This window comes from Entelurus aequoreus, linkage group LG19 (genome assembly GCF_033978785.1).
Source record: "Entelurus aequoreus isolate RoL-2023_Sb linkage group LG19, RoL_Eaeq_v1.1, whole genome shotgun sequence".
In the NCBI taxonomy this organism is placed as follows: Eukaryota; Metazoa; Chordata; class Actinopteri; order Syngnathiformes; family Syngnathidae; genus Entelurus; species Entelurus aequoreus.
In genome coordinates this window covers 15,399,894-15,419,766 of record NC_084749.1, presented here as the reverse complement: position 1 = coordinate 15,419,766, position 19,873 = coordinate 15,399,894, and the positions used below count along the sequence as shown (strand labels likewise).

At 41.3% G+C, this 19,873-nt stretch overlaps 1 protein-coding gene across 4 annotated transcripts in view; it reads right to left on the bottom strand.

Moving 5' to 3' along the window:
* nlgn1 (neuroligin 1) overlaps positions 1 to 19,873 on the bottom strand; it is a 74,317-nt gene that overhangs the window by 6,190 nt on the left and 48,254 nt on the right. For all 4 annotated transcript variants that reach the window (XM_062027988.1, XM_062027990.1, XM_062027989.1 and 1 more), the window contains 4 exons: positions 19,501 to 19,862; positions 16,456 to 16,616; positions 14,308 to 14,464; positions 4,852 to 4,929 (listed from right to left, as the gene is read on the bottom strand). In XM_062027988.1, coding sequence (XP_061883972.1) covers positions 4,852 to 4,929; positions 14,308 to 14,464; positions 16,456 to 16,616; positions 19,501 to 19,862 — 758 coding nt within the window. The remainder of the gene's footprint in view (positions 1 to 4,851; positions 4,930 to 14,307; positions 14,465 to 16,455; positions 16,617 to 19,500; positions 19,863 to 19,873) is intronic.

Genomic DNA, 19,873 nt, shown 5'->3' with positions numbered 1-19,873 from the left:
CTGCTGCCTCTGAGTCCGTAGTACTGAGTTCAAATCCTTGACTTTTAAAGTTGAGAAATTTGTTTTACCTCTATCATATATCACTGATTGCATTTGTAAATAAACAAAAATTATGAATCAACAAGATTCTGGATAGTTTAATAGTCAACACTGTGGGCTCCCCAGAATCCCAACTCAGCAAGACCCATGATAGCATAGTGGTTAAGACTGCTGCATCTCAGTCAGTAGTGGTGGATTCAAATCTCTTACTTTGAAAGTTTAGTTGTTTTGTTTTACCTCTAGAATAGTTCACTGATTGCATTTGTATATGAACAAAAATGAAGCCATAACAAGACCCTGGATAGCATGGTGGTTAAGACCGCTACCTCTCAGTCAGTCGTATGAGGTTCAAATCCATGACCAGGAAAATGTTGATTTTTGTTTCACCTCTATCATAGTCCACTGATTCCATTTGTATATGAGCGAAAATGAGTCTATGATGGGACCCAGAATAGCTCAATGGTCAACACTGTGGGCTCCCAATACAGGGGTACTTGGTTCAAACCCCAGACAAGTAATCATTAATTTGGCTGAATGTTGTCAAAACGACATAAATTGAGTAATGTTATGTGCTCGTTGCTTGAATAACATAGAGTTAAAAAATTAAGTCAATACTAAAGATAATAATAATTGTCAAATAGTCAATGAATACACCTCAGGGGTTACCTGTGTGTGTGTGAGAGAGAGTGTGTGCGTGAGTGTGTGCGTGTGTATGAGTATGTGCGTGTGAGTGTAATTCCTGAGGTGGGGGGAATAGGAGTAAAACTTAATAATAGAGAGCGTTGACCAATGAGCTCTCCTGGGTACGATTAAAAAAAAAAAAAAAGTTAATTGGAACAGTTAAAAAAATTATTAAATTAATTATTTTGTTTTCATTACATGTGCAGGTGAAATATGTCCTCTGACACCTCCAATCAAAGCTTCAGAAGTTGCAAGTCAACTTACTGGATTTGAACCCAGCACCCTTTATTCCAAGTCAACAGTTTTACCCACTGTGCTGTCATGGGTCTTGAGAAATCTTGTATCCGGCTTGTATAGAAAGCTTAGAGACTTGTTGCTGGGTAAACTACACCATAAACCAGTGGAATAAAATACATTCAACTGACTGGTATTGAACACAGGACTGTTTAATCCTAATCAAGAGTCTTAACCACTGGGCCATCCTGGCACTGGCAAGCCATTCTTTCCGGCTCATATAAAAAGCTAATCAGAGACTTAAGGTGGAACAAAATGCTACCAACATACCTGGGATTGAACCCAGCACACTTCATTCCAAGTCAACAGTCTTACCCACTGTGCTATCGTGGGTCTTGAGAAATGTTGTATCCGGCTTGTATAGAAAGCTTAGAGACTTGTTGCTGGGTAAACTACACTATAAACCAGTGGAATAAAACACAGTCAACCGACTGGTATTGAACCCAGGACTGTTTAATCCTAATCAAGAGTCTTAACCACTGGGCCATCCTGGCACTGGTAAGCAACTCTTTCCGGCTCATATAAAAAGCTAATCAGAGGTGGAACAAAATGCTACCAACGTACCTGGGATTGAACCCAGCACACTTCATTGCAAGTCAACAGTCTTAACCACAGTGTTAGCATGGTGGTTAAGACCGCTACCTCTCAGTCAGTCGTATGAGGTTCAAATCCATGACCAGGAAAATGTTGATTTTTGTTTCACCTCTATCATAGTCCACTGATTCCATTTGTATATGAGCGAAAATGAGTTTATGATGGGACCCAGAATAGCTCAATGGTCAACACTGTGGGCTCCCAATACAGGGGTACTTGGTTCAAACCCCAGACAAGTAATCATTAATTTGGCTGAATGTCGTCAAAACGACATCAATTGAGTAATGTTATGTGCTCGTTGCTTGAATAACATAGTTAAAAAATTAAGTCAATACTAAAGATAATAATAATTGTCAAATAGTCAATGAATACACCTCAGGGGTTACCTGTGTGTGTGTGAGAGAGAGAGTGTGTGCGTGTGTGTGTGTGTGTATGAGTGTGTGAGTGTAATTCCTGAGGTGGGGGGAATAGGAGTAAAACTTAATAATAGAGAGCGTTGACCAATGAGCTCTCCTGGGTACGATTAAAAAAAAAAAAAAGTTAATTGGAACAGTTAAAAAAATTATTAAATTAATTATTTTGTTTTTATTACATGTGGAGGTGAAATATGTCATCTGACACCTCCAATCAAAGCTTCAGAAGTTACAAGTCAATTTACTGGATTTGAACCCAGCACTCTTTATTCCAAGTCAACAGTTTTACCCACTGTGCTATCGTGGGTCTTGAGAAATCTTGTATCCGGCTTGTATAGAAAGCTTAGAGACTTGTTGCTGGGTAAACTACACTATAAACCAGTGGAATAAAATACAGTCAACTGACTGGTATTGAACCCAGGACTGTTTAATCCTAATCAAGAGTCTTAACCACTGGGCCATCCTGGCACTGGTAAGCCATTCTTTCCGGCTCATATAAAAAGCTAATCAGAGACTTAAGGTGGAACAAAATGCTACCAACATACCTGGGATTGAACCCAGCACACTTCATTCCAAGTCAACAGTCTTACCCACTGTGCTATCTTGCGTCTTGAGAAATCTTGTATCCGGCTTGTATAGAAAGCTTAGAGACTTGTTGCTGGGTAAACTACACTATAAACCAGTGGAATAAAATACTGTCAGCCGACTGGTATTGAACCCAGGAATGTTTAATCCTAATCAAGAGTCTTAACCACTGGGCCATCCTGGCACTCGTAAGCCATTCTTTCCAGCTCATATAAAAAGCTAATCAGAGACTTAAGGTGGAACAAAATGCAACCAACGTAGCTTGAATTGAACCAGCACACTTCATTCCAAGTCAACAGTCTTACCCACTGTGCTATCGTGAGTCTTGAGAAATCTTGTATCCGACTTGTATAGAAAGTTTAGAGACTTGTTGCAGGGTAAACTACACTATAAACCAGTGGAATAAAATACAGTCAACTGACTGGTATTGAAACCAGGACTGTTTAATCCTAATCAAGAGTCTTAACCACTGGGCCATCCTGGCACTGTTAAGCCATTCTTTCCGGCTCATATAAAAAGCTAATCAGAGACTTAAGGTGGAACAAAATGCTACCAACATACCTGGGATTGAACCCAGCACACTTCATTCCAAGTCAACAGTCTTACCCACTGTGCTATCGTGGGTCTTGAGAAATCTTGTATCCGGCTTGTATAGAAAGCTTAGAGACTTGTTGCTGGGTAAACTACACTATAAACGAGTGGAATAAAATACAGTCAACCGACTGGTATTGAACCCATGACTGTTTAATCCTAATCAAGAGTCTTAACCACTGGGCCATCCTGGCACTGGTAAGCAATTCTTTCCGGCTCATATAAAAAGCTAATCAGAGGTGGAACAAAATGCTACCAACGTACCTGGGATTGAACCCAGCACACTTCATTGCAAGTCAACAGTCTTAACCACAGTGCTATACTGGGTCTTGCAAAATCTTGTATCCGGCTTGTATAAAAAGCTAATCAGGGACTCTTTGCTTGGTAAAATACACAATAGTTTGACAGTGGGAAAAAATCGATTCGAATTCGAATCGCGATCCTCATGTTGTGCGATTCAGAATCGATTCTCATTTTTAAAAAATCGATTAAAAAAAAAAAAAAAATTTCAAAAAAATTAATCAATCCAACAAAACGATACACAGCAATACCATAACAATGCAATCCAATTCCAAAACCAAACCCGACCCAGCAACACTCAGAACTGCAATAAACAGAGCAATTGAGAGGAGACACAAACACGACACAGAACAAATCAAAAGTAGTGAAACAAAAATGAATATTATCAACAACAGTATCAATATTAGTTACAATTTCAACATAGCAGTGATTAAAAATCCCTCATTGACATTATCATTAGACATTTATAAAAAATAAAAAAATTAAAAGGAACAATAGTGTCACAGTGGCTTACACTTGCATCACATCTCATAAGCTTGACAACACACTGTGTCCAATATTTTCACAAAGATAAAATAAGTCATATTTTTGGTTCATTTAATAGTTAAAACAAATTTACATTATTGCAATCAGTTGATAAAACATTGTCCTTTACAATTATAAAAGCTTTTTACAAAAATCTACTACTCTGCTTGCATGTCAGCAGACTGGGGTAGATCCTGCTGAAATCCTATGTATTGATTGAATAGAGAATCCTTTTGAATCGGGAAAATATCGTTTTTGAATCGAGAATCGCGTTGAATCGAAAAAAATCAATTTTGAATCGAATCAAGACCCCAAGAATCGATATTGAATCGAATCGTGGGACACCCAAAGATTTGCAGCCCTTAATATATATATAAATATATATATATATATATATATATATATATATATATATATATATATATATATATATATATATACATATATATATATATATATATATATGTGTGTGTGTGTGTATATATATATATATATAAATACTTCACATGCAGTCGGCTTTTGGACCCTGGCCAAATATTTGTTTAGCCCAATGCTGTCCCCAAGTCAAAAAGCTTGGACATCCCTGCTATAGACAGACATGTTTTCTTTATTTGAAACATAAATAAAATAAACAAAAATATGTGAATATGTCTTCAGTCAGTGTGAATTTTATTATAATTTAGTACAACATATATGAATAATATATGAAGGTTTAAATCACGTGTTTAAAGGTTGGTTGAGATGGTTTGATTGTTGAGGTAAAGTATGCAGTAAAGTAGTAGTACTACTACAGTATATATGGACGAGGTTGCGATGAAAGGGTATTTACCTTCGTGGTGGTGGGAATGAGCTGAGTGACGTCATTAAGGCTGTGCAGGTGAGGAACCAACTCCAGCCACAAATTCACCTGTGGAGATGAGAGCATTAGAAAACCTGTAAATACCACAAAATACTACGGTCACAAAACCATGAAGTACTACTTCCTGACACTTTGTTCAAAGATTTCTGAATCTGCATGGATAACAACAATGACTCATTAAGAACCGCACAGTTGCTGTTCTTGTGTTTCTCTTCTTTTCAAGAGTGTTTGCCTTTTGGTTCGCTGATGTGCGATACCACTGATTTTCTTTCGGATCCGATACCGAGTAAAATTCAGGCTGGTCTCAGCGACACCGATCCTATACTTTGTGCAAACATACCTAATATGTCTGCTTGAATTTAAAAAGTTGTGTATTTAAAATAATAACATGTCTCATAGCATAAATAACACAAGACAGAGTTATTTATTCCAAACTCTGAAGTATATTGAGGTAGTGGTGTGAATAACAATATCAGCAAGATAATACAGCTGAAAAAACAGGACAAAATCAATCAAAGTAAACAAAAATGGTGTTTCAAACCATAAAAAAGGAAATGAGTAAAATAATAAAAGCATTCAAACTAATTCACAATGTTAACATAAAATACTGAACATGTTTATCAACACAAAAACTTGACACTGTGGTAATCTGTAAATGTCCTTGCCTATTTCTGTTGTCTGCACTCCATGTTCACTCTCTCTCTCGTTCACAGTATGGAGTGCAGCTGACGCAAGGCAGCAGCACACACCTGACTGTAATTTAAAACAGCCTATTTAACCAGGCTGCTGACAACCGGTGAGCGCCGGAACTTTGCCATTGCTTGCAACCTGTTGGTCGTGCCAAAAGAACTCACTAGTTCATCGTGTGCTTTTCATCTCAGGTTGGCCCGTATTATTCCTAGCCTTGTCTAGCGTTTTATTTTGTATCCAGTCTAGTTACTTCTTTCATGAAGTATAGTTTTCCTAGCCTTGTCTAGCGCTTTTAGTTTTGTGTTTTTTCCCTCTTAGTAGTTTTTTACATGGTGTGTTTTGTGTTTTCCACCATCGCCTTTGTTTTGCTACCTTGTGCTTCCGCCTAATAAAAGGAAGAACAATTGTAAACACAAATTCGTCTCTGCATCCTTGGGATCCACCTCACCGATTCCTAACAGAAAGTTCCGGCCAAACTATGGAACCCGCAGAGACAGACCCCTGGAAAAGAGCATTGCAAGGCCAGGCTCAAAGGATCAACCAGCAGGGGGACCAGCTTGACCACCTGAGCCGAGGTCTACAGGGGATGTCGGAGCGTCAAGACGCCATGTTGGAGCGAATCAACATGCTGTTAGCCACCGTCGTACCCACCTCGACCACCGTGCCTGACCAGGCATCCACCCAGCCTACACAACCCGCTAGTACTAGCAACATACGGCTTTCCCGACCCGAACGTTTTTCCGGGGAAAAGGAAGACGTAAGACAATTCCTGACGCAGTGTGAACTTCATTTTGAGCTAAACGCTTCCGCTTTCACCTCTGAGCGGGCTAAGGTAGCGTTTGTGATCTCTCACCTGTCTGGCCGTGCTGGCACCTGGGCGACTGCAGAATGGAACCGTCAGACCACCTCCAGCTCCACATACGCGAACTTTTCCAAATCCTTGAAGCAAATCTTCCAACGACGACTCCCAGGTAGAGAGGCAGCGAGATCCCTTTTCCGGCTGCAACAGGGTTCACGACGGGTCGCGGATTACGCGATCGAGTTCCGCACCATGGCGGCCGATTGTGACTGGGGTCCCACAGCACTATTGGACGCTTTCTTCCTGGGTCTCGCGGACGAGATTCGTCACATGATGATCCCGCTGTCACTCCCGACGAATCTGGATGATCTCATCGAGCTGGCGGTGCAAATCGACTTCCGCCTATTGGAGGAGAGGAGGGATCGACTAGGAAGACAAGCCCCACCTTGCAGCCAATCAGCGCCTGCTAGACCTGCCATCTGCAAGACGGAGCAACTCGAAGACAACCCCCCTTCATGGCAGATAGATGAGCCGATGCAACTGGGAGGCCGCCGACTCACCGCCGCCGAGAGGGAACGTCGCGTTCACCTCCAACTCTGCCTATACTGTGGGGCCGCTGATCATCTCATCACCCGCTGCAAAGAACTGCCGCGCCCCGCCGCACGGCCACGAGTGCGCCCTCACTCGCCAGAGGACACGTCCACCAGAGGTCGTCGTTCTCCTTCGTTGGCCGCAGGCAGAATGCAGCTAAAAGGTACTCTTTCTTGGTCTAACCAACAAATAGACATTTGCGCTCTCATTGACTCAGGAGCAGATGATAACTTTTTGGATTTTGAATTCATGAGACTCCATAAGATTCCTGTTGTCAAACTATTTGTGCCCAAGAGGGTGTATTCTCTTGATGGGCGCCTATTAGCCAGCATAACCCACCAGACACTCCCACTCAACCTGCGCTTGTCTGGAAATCATTGTGAGAAAATAATTTTTCTTGTTGTGCCATCACGGTCCGCGCCCGTCATTCTAGGGTTAACCTGGTTACATAAGCATAACCCGCACATAGACTGGCCTCGTTCGGCCATTATTAATTGGAGTGTAACCTGCCACACACATTGTCTTCGTTCCGCAGCAGGATCTCGTACACCGCCACCTACCGCTGTTATAGAGAACATAGACTTGACAAACGTGCCCAAGCACTACCATGACTTAAGGGCGGTGTTTAGCAAGGATAGAGCACTCTCACTTCCCCCCCACCGACCCTACGATTGTGGCATTGATTTGCTAGCCGGGGCGGCGTTACCATCGACCCGTATGTACAAGGTGTCTAACACCGAACTCAAAGCACTAGAAGAATACATAAACACATCTATAGCTGCCGGCCTCATTCGCCCTTCGACCGCACCTGTAGCCGCTGGATTTTTTTTTGTCGAAAAGAAGGACAAGTCCCTACGGCCTTGTATAGACTACCGCACTCTTAATCAGATTACTATCAAGAATAAGTATCCTCTACCACTCCTTGATTCAGCTTTTACTCCATTACAATCAGCGAGGTTTTTTACTAAACTCGATCTACGTAACGCTTACCATCTTGTTCGCATCCGAGAGGGGGATGAATGGAAGACCGCATTCAACACTCCTCTCGGACATTTTGAGTATCTTGTCATGCCTTTTGGACTTACTAATGCACCTGGCGTTTTTCAGGGTTTCATTAATGACATTTTTCGGGACATGACAGGTCGTTTTCTCTTTGTTTACTTGGACGATATATTAATTTATTCATCTACATTTGACGAACATGTGCAGCAGGTTCGGTTAGTCCTTCAACGATTGCTCGAGAACAAACTGTTCGTCAAGGCGGAAAAATGCGAGTTTCACTCATCCTCCATTCCATTCTTAGGTTTTATCATTGAGGAGGGTAGACTCAGACCGGATCCCGCTAAGGTAAAAGCAGTAGTAGATTGGCCCACTCCGGTTTCCAAGAAGCACCTTCAGAGATTCTTGGGCTTCTCTAATTTTTATAGGCGATTTATTCGTAATTTTAGTCGCGTCGCTGAGCCACTTACGAGGCTAACCTCTACTAAGGTTCCGTTTGAATGGGGACCCGAAGCCAATTCCGCGTTCTTGAGGCTGAAAGGGTTGTTTACTTCTGCCCCTGTTCTGTGTTACCCTGACCGTTCTCTCCAATTTTTTGTTGAGGTGGACGCTTCTGATTCAGGTGTAGGGGCCGTACTCTCCCAGAAATCTACCACCGACCAGAAGTTGCACCCCTGTGCTTTCTTCTCTCGTCGCCTATCCCCTGCTGAGAGAAATTATGACATTGGCAACAGGGAGCTTCTGGCGGTCATTTTTGCCCTTCAGGAGTGGAGACACTGGCTGGAAGGGGCGGAGCAACCATTCATCATCTACACAGACCACAAGAACCTGTCCTACTTAAGGACCGCACAGAGACTGAACCCCCGCCAGGCCAGGTGGCAACTATTTCTGACCCGTTTTAACTTTATCATCACTTTCCGACCTGGTTCTCAGAATGGGAAGCCCGATGCCCTGTCCCGTGTCTACTCTTCATCCTTTGAGAATTCTTCACATGAACCAATTGTTCCCCATACCCACGTCATTGGGGGACTCCAGTGGGACATCGAGCGGCAAGTCTTGGAGGCCCTGAAGTCGGACACATCTCCTCGGGGCTGCCCACCAGGCCGGTTGTTTGTGGTTCCTCGGCTCCGCTCCAGCGTTCTGGATTGGGCACATGGGTCGAAGATCGCTTGCCATCCAGGTATTCGTCGCACCAGTTTTGTCCTCTCCCAGCGTTTTTGGTGGCCATCCATTCTGGCAGATACGAAGGCGTTTGTGGCAGCATGTCGGATCTGCGCCCGGAACAAGGCATCCCACCAGGCTCCAGCAGGACTGTTACACCCATTACCCATCCCCTCCCGCCCGTGGTCACACATAGCTGTGGACTTTGTCACAGGACTACCCCCCTCCGAGGGTAATGACACTGTCTTGACCATTGTGGACCGGTTCTCGAAGATGGCCCACTTCGTGGCCCTCCCCAAGCTGCCGTCAGCTCTTGAAACTGCCCAATTATTAGTGCTCCACGTTTTCCGGCTGCACGGCATCCCCACTGATGTGGTATCCGACAGAGGACCACAGTTTTCCTCGGCCGTCTGGAGGGCATTCTGCAAATCTCTGGGGGCCTCCCCTAGCCTGTCCTCCGGCTACCACCCTCAGAGCAATGGACAGACCGAGCGGACCAACCAAGACCTGGAGGCAGCCATCCGGTGCACTTGTCATCAGCAACCTTCGACCTGGTCTGAGAATCTCCCATGGATCGAATACGCTCACAATTCCCTCATTAGCTCCGCCACCGGCCTGTCTCCATTTCACGTCGCCTATGGGTTCCAACCACCAGTTTTTCCTTCTACCCAACCCAGTGCCGACGTCCCATCTGTTACTGCACACCTACATCGGGCTCACCAGGCTTGGCGCAACACCAGGGCGGCGTTAAAAAGAACATCGGCCAGGAATCAACTCTTAGCCAACCGCCATCGCACACCAGCCCCACACTACCTGTTGGGACAGAAGGTCTGGTTATCGTCTCGGGACCTACCATTGGCCACCGAATCTAGGAAACTGGCTCCCAGGTTCATTGGACCATTCCCCATTGCCAAGATCATCAATCGTGTGGCAGTCAAGCTCCATCTCCCTAGATCTCTCAAGTGCCATCCTGTTTTTCACGTGTCCCGCATCAAGCCTGTCTCATCCAGCCCGCTCAGTCCTCCGGAGGTACCGCCTCCTCCACCCAGGCTGGTTGATGGTCACCCAGCATTTACTGTAAACACCATCTTGGATGTGAGAAGAAGGGGAAGGGGTTTCCAATACCTGGTGGACTGGGAGGGGTACGGCCCAGAGGAACGGTCATGGATTTCTAGATCGCTTATAATTGACAAGGACTTGATCAAGGACTTTTACGTTCGATTCCCAGACAAGCCAGGTAGGTCGCCAGGAGGCGTCCGTTGAGGGGGGGGGGGGTACTGTGGTAATCTGTAAATGTCCTTGCCTATTTCTGTTGTCTGCACTCCATGTTCACTCTCTCTCTCGTTCACAGTATGGAGTGCAGCTGACGCAAGGCAGCAGCACACACCTGACTGTAATTTAAAACAGCCTATTTAACCAGGCTGCTGACAACCGGTGAGCGCCGGAACTTTGCCATTGCTTGCAACCTGTTGGTCGTGCCAAAAGAACTCACTAGTTCATCGTGTGCTTTTCATCTCAGGTTGGCCCGTATTATTCCTAGCCTTGTCTAGCGTTTTATTTTGTATCCAGTCTAGTTACTTCTTTCATGAAGTATAGTTTTCCTAGCCTTGTCTAGCGCTTTTAGTTTTGTGTTTTTTCCCTCTTAGTAGTTTTTTACATGGTGTGTTTTGTGTTTTCCACCATCGCCTTTGTTTTGCTACCTTGTGCTTCCGCCTAATAAAAGGAAGAACAATTGTAAACACAAATTCGTCTCTGCATCCTTGGGATCCACCTCACCGATTCCTAACAGACACATCTCACAAGTTTAGTTACCGTATTTTTCGGACTACAAGTCACAGTTTTTTTCATAGTTTGGCCGGGGGTGCGACTTATACTCAATTATTAACACATTACCGTAAAATATCAAATAATATTATTTAGCTCATTCACGTAAGCGACTAGACGTATAAGATTTCATGGGATTTAGCGATTAGGAGTGACAGATTGTTTGGTAAACGTATAGCATGTTCTATATGTTATAGTTATTTGAATGACTCTTACCATAATATGTTACGTTAACATACCAGGCACGTTCTCAGTTGGTTATTTATGCCTCATATAACGTACACTTATTCAGCCTGTTGTTCACTATTCTTTATTCATTTTAAATTGCCTTTCAAATGTCTATTCTTGGTGTTGGGTTTTATCGAATACATTTCCCCAAAAAATGCGACTTATACGCCAGTGCGACTTATATATGTTTTTTTCTTTCTTTATTATGCATTTTCGGCCGGTGCGACTTATACTCCAAAGCGACTTATACTCCGAAAAATACGGTAATTCACAGTGTTAACATAAAATACTGAACATTTTTATCAACACAAAAACTTGACACATCTCACAAGTTTAGTTACTTTTTTACAGTGTTCCTGTTAATGATACACATTATCTGAAATCACTAAAATATCAAAAGTATCAATATTTTGATTTAACAATCGATATTACAGTATTGGTTTCGGCGGTATCCATATTTTAGTATCGATCCGCACTATCCATCATCACTATCTTGCGCAACAAGGGGTGGCACTTTTGTGACTTCTGTGCTGCTTTTTGGTGCCTTTTTTGTGTACTTTTGGATCTGCATCAGAGGAGCTTATTGGGCATGGCTCGGTTGTTTGTTTGCTCTCCGCCGGTCTCTCCACACGGTAAAGATGCGGAGGAAAAGACGGGGCTGCAAAGCTCGTGGTAAGTGGCAGGATGGACGAGTTTCACAGAGCCCTGGATGGACACTTCTGTCTCCCTGGACGGATTCTCACTAATCCACGCGGACCGGACATTGGCCGAGAGCTAGTGGTCGGCTTTCTTGTTTGCTCTGTTGGGTCTGTTCCCACCTCTGCCCGTGCGGGCCCCCACCCCAGCAGACGATGGCATGAAGCACTGCAGAGGCCACCGCGGTGTAAATGGTAGACTCCACTGAAATGGCATCACCTCTGTGTTCTTTTAATGTTCTCATGTTCGTTCATGTTTCCTTCTTGTTTTCATAATTTTACATGATTTTTGTGGACTTTTTGAATCTGCACTGTAACCACATCATTTCACCTTTGTGGAAGACATAAAGTCTATGTAGGCCTTACAAACATTCTTGGTGACACGGCTAGGGATGGGTATTGTTGACATTTGAATCCATACTGGTACCAAATTACTACATTAAAAACCGTGCCTGAACCCAAAAAATTGAAAACATGTAAATATATATATTTCAGAAAACAATCATTTTAATCATCAGTCATCAGAAAGGGAAATAACTGACCAAAAACAAATGTTTTTAAAATATTCTTACACCAGAACCGGAATTTACTGCTTAAAGACGAAACTGTGGACAATGAAGGGATGGAGAACATAAACAGTGTGGTGGCGTATTCTGGTTTTATGTACAAATATATTTTCTTCTATAGGCAAGTCCTAAGCCTAAAATAACAACTTCATCTTACAGTGTTGGAATATTAAAAAAAAAATTAAATGTTATTTTTTGTATTTCAAAATGAAATTTAAATAAGCAATCATTTTATTAAGTTTTTTAAATTCCCATTCATGAAAAGAAAATTCAAGGACCAAAACACTGACCCTCCAGGCTGGATTATTGTAATTATCTGCTTGCTCAAACTCGTCAATCACAATCAATCCACCACAATTTATCTATAAAGGCCCTCTAACGGATCCAAAATGCTAACTAGAACCAGTAGTACTGTCGTAGTTTTCATGTACCGGTACTAGCTTTAGCTATACCACACTTGCCACAGTACATGTAAACTTTAGAATCCAATTTGTAGAAATCCTTGTCAGGCACCTCTGTGCCTCAAAGAGCTGATTGTACTTCATCAGCTTTCAGAGATTACAGTAATTTGTCATTTTAAAAGTAGAATGATGTACAGCCTGTAGCTATTCTTCTCCTCTCCCGCAGAATTATCTTCCTAATTCATCCTATTTCTGTTCAAGAGTACACTTACGACATAACTTTTTAGATCAAGGTTATTTATAGTCGAGGCTGACTAATCATGTCTTAGTTATTTGGATTTTAGCTACGCTGCCATGGCTAAGACTGCTTGGTGTCACTCAACTTTCCTTTCCTCTGTCCAAACTTTTTCCACTGAGGGCCACACACTGAAAAAAAATCAAAGGACGTAAGGGCCATTTTGATATTTTTCATTTTTAAAATCAATACAATATATACATTGTTTAACCTTTAGGACTCCCCTCAAGTTTGGTCCCAAGGACCCAAATGTTAAAAATAAGTCATTTATTATTTTTTTGTATTTTTTTCATTAAAGGCTTAAATCTGTAGAACAACTTCAGGTCTATGTGTCAATATAAACTTATGTATTTTTTTATTTTTTTTATAAACACAAAATATTAAATATTTAAAGTGAAGTAATTGGAGCCTTAAATAGGTCAATGATTCATAATAACGTTGATTTTTATTATAGATTTTTTTTTTTTTTAAACAAATCTCACTAAAATTCTCAGGGCTCCAAAAAAGCCCCACTCATAAAAGTGTTAAAATAAGTCATTAATTATTCTTTTTTATTTTAAACGCTGACGTTTGGATCTATCCGTCGATTATACGTTTTTCAAATTTTTTTATGTTTTTTATTTTTGTTTTTTAATGGCCTTTTTTAATAGAAAAAGTTTTATGGTAAACACACACAATATGCAATCTTTCCTCAAAACATATTTCAAAGTGGATTTTTTATCGTGAAGTAATTGGAGCTTTGAATCGGTCAATAATTCATAATAACATTGATTTTAAATGATTATTATTTTTTGAGCAATGATAGCTTAAAAAAAAAAAAATCACCTGCATGGCAGCTTTGTGTTAGAGTCAACATTGCAACTTTTTCTCGTTACAATTCACCTGTTTGCTCATTTATTCCACTTTATTATGTTTTTTTTTTAATAGTATTTTTAGAATGTGCCACGGGCCGTTAAAAAACTAGCTTCAGACTAAAAATGTTCCCCGCCCAAATCTTCTATTCTATTTCATTCTATTCGTTTCCCTTTGCCTCCTAACGGGGGGATCGGGTGGTCATGGTTCTGGATCTGCCCCAAGTGCTTTGCAAGATTGTGTTTTGTGATTTAGCGCTACGTATATAAAATGGACGTATATTTGATTTGAAGGTTTGGTGACCGTGATGTAGCGTGAAGGCTACCTTGTTGGCGCGATAGTGCTCTTTGACGCGAGGTTTGAGGCCGATGTGCAGGTAAAGCTGGTCCTTCTGGTTGTAGCGTGTCCATGCCACTTCTTCAAAGCGGTTGGGCTTTGTGTGTATGAACTTGGTGTCCTGCGGCACAGGCTGATTGGGGTCCCTGAAAATCAAGAGTAGACATTATAATATTGTATACACAGTAATATACTGTACAGTGTCCACCGTCCAGTGTGCACGGCCTAAAATCTATATCGCAATATACATTGCAACCTCCTGCGATAGCGATCTATATCAGGGCTGTGAATCTTGGGAGACCACATGATTCGATTTGATTCTTGGGGGTAATGATTCCATTCAGAATCGGTTCTTGATTCAAAATCGATACTTTAATAACATTGGGTCCCAGCAGGGCCGGCCCGTGGCATAGGCCTTATAGGCAAATGCTAAGGGCGCCGTCCATCAGGGGGCGCCACGCCAGTGTCACAAATGTTGGAGAAAAAAAAAAAAAAAAAAAAGTTGGTACTATTATTTCTAAATACAAAAAATAATCCCACGTTAATTAAAATGCAAAGTAAAGCCTATTTAATAGAAATATTATTTGTTACAACATTACGCCCCCCCAGCCCCCGTCCCCCGTCCCCCCGCACGGTGCGCCCCCTCCCTCCCCGTATCATGACTTTTTTTGGACGTCACCACATCAAAAAATCAACACAAGATGTCAAAACGGCCAAAACTGTCAGGTGCCCAGGGAAGAGAAAAGAAGAGGAGGACAAACGAGAAAAAGACAGAGGTAGCAGGTATGTAACGTTAGCCTACATGGAATGATTTGTCTGTTACAGAATGTGATAGTAACCTGGCTTTTTAGCATTAAGCTAATGTTACATGATTCGGCAATTGCTAATCAATAAATAGCTAGTTCTGTTTTAACGTCGGGTTAATATTGTGGAGGGGGCTAAATTGTTATGGAAAATAATAATGTAACGTTAGGTAATTACAGTACTCCCACCTTACATTCCTCAGGGACATTTGTATTGGATCTTTTAAGCAGGTGTTTTTTGTTTACATTGTTATTGCCTTCTGGTTAGCTAATGTTTGCCCTGCAGGTAATAGTCACTTTTCCACCCCTTTATATATTAGGTATAGTTGTAAGCCTAGTTGTTAAAGTGCACGTCATTAATGTTAATTAAGCAATATCACATGAGAGGGAATGCTGTTTTTTAATTTGAGCACTGCTGTGATTCGGTTAAAGATAATCATAACATAACATTCTCATATAATATGTTAATTTGCTTTCTTTAAGTAAAAAAAAAAGGTCAAAGACAAAGCTATTCGGTTTCTTGTGAGTATATACACTTCACTGCCGATGTGGGGGGGCGCCACCTAAAATCTTGCCTAGGGCGCCAGATTGGTTAGGGCCAGGCCTGGGTGCCAGTTGTATGATTAACTACATTCTTCCATGAAATACGTAAGCAGCTGTGATAAATTACTATATTATTTAAAAGAAAACTGGTTTTAGTTGATAAAATTATACAGAAACATTTAACAATGTCAAATACAAATAAGGCAACAAGAGAAGTATCCAACATTTCTCTTTTCTAATGTAAATCTTTACTGCAGATATGATCATCTACATCAATAATATGAGTTGCCTAAGTGGCTGGACAGGACAGATTGAAAAACAAAATTAGGGTGTGTATATATATATAATATATTTATATACACATATACTTAAATCGATTTTTAATCGATTGAGATCAGTTACAAATAAGAATCCCGAATAATCAGAAAATCGATTTTTAATGACACCCCTAATATGTATAATATAATATTATTTGGTGCGTAAATAAATACTACCTGCATTATTTTAAAACGGGTTACAAAGGCTCCTAATTTAGCTGCTGACATTTGCAGTAACATATTGCATCATTTTGCAATGTAGTCTGCTGAAAATGATGGAAAGCACCACTCTACATATCAACAGACGCTGTGGTCAACACTCAACACCTAAGTCTGGTGACTAAATTATACGTGCACCCCCACAATTTGCCACGTTTCATGTGTCAGGTAAACCGTGACGAATGGGGCCATATGAATCCCCTCCCTACTGTAGAAGAAACATGGTTGGAAGAGTTATTAAACAACATTGTATACCCGGTTTTGGCAAAGTTTGTCCAATACGTCATCATCACGGCACTGAGCATCACGTCGTTCTTGGAGAAGTTACAGGGAAACAACTCGGTGGGTCCAATCATTGGCAGACCAAAGACATATGGGATCTCATCTCCATGAGATGCGTCTGCCCATGGTGGCACCTAATGAGTAGCAGGAGTAATTGGGTTGGTTATTAATATTTGAGTATACAGTACATGTATTGCAAGAGATATTTGACCACTAGCACAGGATACACACACACAATAGTTCATGCTTCTTTGTTTGTACATTGTATATGTTATTTACTGTATACACTGTTATGTTCATGTGTATGGTCTATAGGCAGAAGGTCATCTTTTAGGACACATCACTTGTTTCCCGGATTTTTTTTTTTTTAGTAGTGCTATTTTGTTTGAAATGGTCTTGTTAGAGAATATTTTTCATATTGTTGTGAACAAAATAAAATATATAATGATGTATCGATTGCAACTGAATGTTCAGATTGTCTGAGAAGATGTTCAACCTCACATCTTTCATCAGTACATGGTCACAGACTTAAGCTCGGTTTTTTTGCCCTCAAATGACACAGACGGGATATTTTTTGTCAGTCCGAATGCTCCAAAGTGCTTCAAATCTGATCTTCTTGCAACAGATTCAGGCCACATCAGGAGGTAGTCCAAATCCGTTTGGAATCTGATCTTTTCAAACGTGACTGCAGTCTAAAAACAGCAATGCAACTTGTTTGCGACTTTTACGTCATCTTTGGTCGAGCTCCGTCTTTTGTGTGCGCAGGAAAGACGCGGCTTGCGGTGATCAAAGTTTTTTTTCGGTGGCCAAATTTTCGGTGCATCACGAGTCAATAGTGCACAAATAATAGGCTATATGTAATATATGAAGATCTACCGTATTTTTCGTACTATAAGTCGCAGTTTTTTTCATAGTTTGGCCTCAGGAGCGACTTATGTGTGAAATTATTAACACATTACCGTAAAATATCAAATAATATTATTTAGCTCATTCACGTAAGAGACTAGACGTATAAGATTTCATGGGATTTAGCGATTAGGAGTGACAGATTGTTTGGTAAACGTATAGCATGTTCTATATGTTATAGTTATTTGAATGACTCTTACCATAATATGTTACGTTAACATACCAGGCACGTTCTCAGTTGGTTATTTATGCCTCATATAACGTACACTTATTCAGCCTGTTGTTCACTATTCTTTATTTATTTTAAATTGCCTTTCAAATGTCTATTCTTGACTTATACTCCAGTGCGACTTATATATGGTTTTTCCTTCTTTATTATGCATTTTCGGCCGGTGCGACTTATACTCCGGAGCAACTTATAGTCCGAAAAATACGGTATATATATATATAAATGTACACACTTTGATTCCAAAGAAATAGCGAGCGTTGAAGGACCGAAAATGACGTGTACGCTGTGGCGGATTTGTTTTGTACATTGCGTAGGTTGTTTATGTAAGTGAGTTAAAAAATAAAGCTCATATAGATCCTCGCTGATGTCTTTGTCTCCTCTACTTAACAGCTATAAAGAGATTAGAACCCTCCCAAATGTCGTACACTATTATCCATCCATACACTATATTACTTTAATTTGTTTTCAGTTTTCACATAAAAAAAACCTTAATTTGAAGGTGTGGGGGCTTTTATTTTGCAAAGTAGTTCATTTACAGGATCCAATCAAATACCTTTGTTTTCACTTTATCAAACTGTGCATGCAAGTGACGTCGTGGCCACAATGGGGCCACATTGGGGCCAGTGTGTGTTTACACTGAGTCCAGTGGCGTGTCTAGGGGGTGGCACGTGCCACCCCTAGTATTTGACAGGCCACCCCAGGTGCCACCCCGCTTAGAGGCGGAACGATTTGAAGCAGTGTACCACTCGGGCCCCATCCAGTGGTACGCCAAAGAATTGCTTAATACGGGAATCCTCTAACTACAGCCAGCAGATTGTCCCAAATTTGTTGTTAAAACATAAATTAAAATATATTGCTGCCCAGAGTGTGCGGGCAACAGCGATTACTGTTAAATATGTACAGTTAATGCATAGACTCAATGTTATAACATGTCATACGAAAACCCACAACTTGCCCACTGAACTAAGTGGGCATTATAAAAAATGTAATAGTACCATACGCAATTTAAAAATACACCCACTGAACCCATTTACTATTGGCCTGATGGGTAATATGCACAACAATCTCCACAGTTGGACATGTTTGACGCATTTTAGTTGCTTGAGGGACATCGATAGAAAATGGATGTATGGATATTTCTGATGGATTACAAAACTTTAAGGAGGTCGCCAGAGAAGTAAACAAGGTAGGAATGGTTCACGTACTCTTAATATTCAATATTTTATTGTTTATACTTCATATTGTAGTGACAAGCAATCTTATCTGGCGCGCAAATATTGGCATAATCGGCGGACTTGACGCGCACATATTCGGGTGGCGGGCAATCTTAATCGTGCACACATTATTCTTCACATATTCTTCTCTTTGGTGGTGGTAACCCTGGTAAACTACTTTAGTAGCTACAGCTGCTCCGAGGGGAAACTGACTGTTATATGGGTGCCACCTCTCCAAAACTAGGTGCCACCCCTGAAAAAATTGTCTGGACACGCCACTGACTGAGTCTGATAAAGATTACATTTCCAGTCAACTGGAAAAAATCAGATTTGGCCTGCAGTGTAAACGTAGTCATGGATAGGACAGTTGTAGTCTGGCTGCTTGGTGCTTGAGCCCTAGTATTTATCCTCAACAGGAGGGTTTTAAATACCTTGGATTCATCACCAAGCCCTTAGACTTGATTGTCCTATCTAAGTCTGTGAGCATTACTGATGAAGCCTGCTCGGATAAGAGGTGAAACGTCATCTAAAACAATCTGAACAGTCCAGTTGCGATTGATTCAATGCTCAGGGAATACAATAACCTGATGATTAAGAATATTCATAGATTTACAACACCTTGCATTACTGTAAGAATAGACAACTTGTATTGAAATAACGACAATTCACCTGTTCTGTTTGACAGTGGTGGTAGAAAGCATAGAAGTACGTGGGTGACCCAAAGCTTGAGTGCAGGTCAGCTGTGGCCACAGCAGGCGCCACCCACTGGTGATCCGTGAATAAGGCCAGCAATGTCTTCCTGCGTGTCTCTGGGTTGTGCCTATCAGCCCAATCGGTGTACATAAACTTGATGGTCTCCCGGAGTATGTCTTTACCCTCTGGATAGCCATAGAGATCATCCACAAAGCTAGACACGGCATAGTCAAAGTCATTGGCCTGAACACCGTTTTCATTGTCCACGATCAGCTCCACAAATTTAAGACCCTCCCCTTGGTTCACTCCGAGCATAATATCATAGTTCAGGAATTCACCTGGAAAAAGA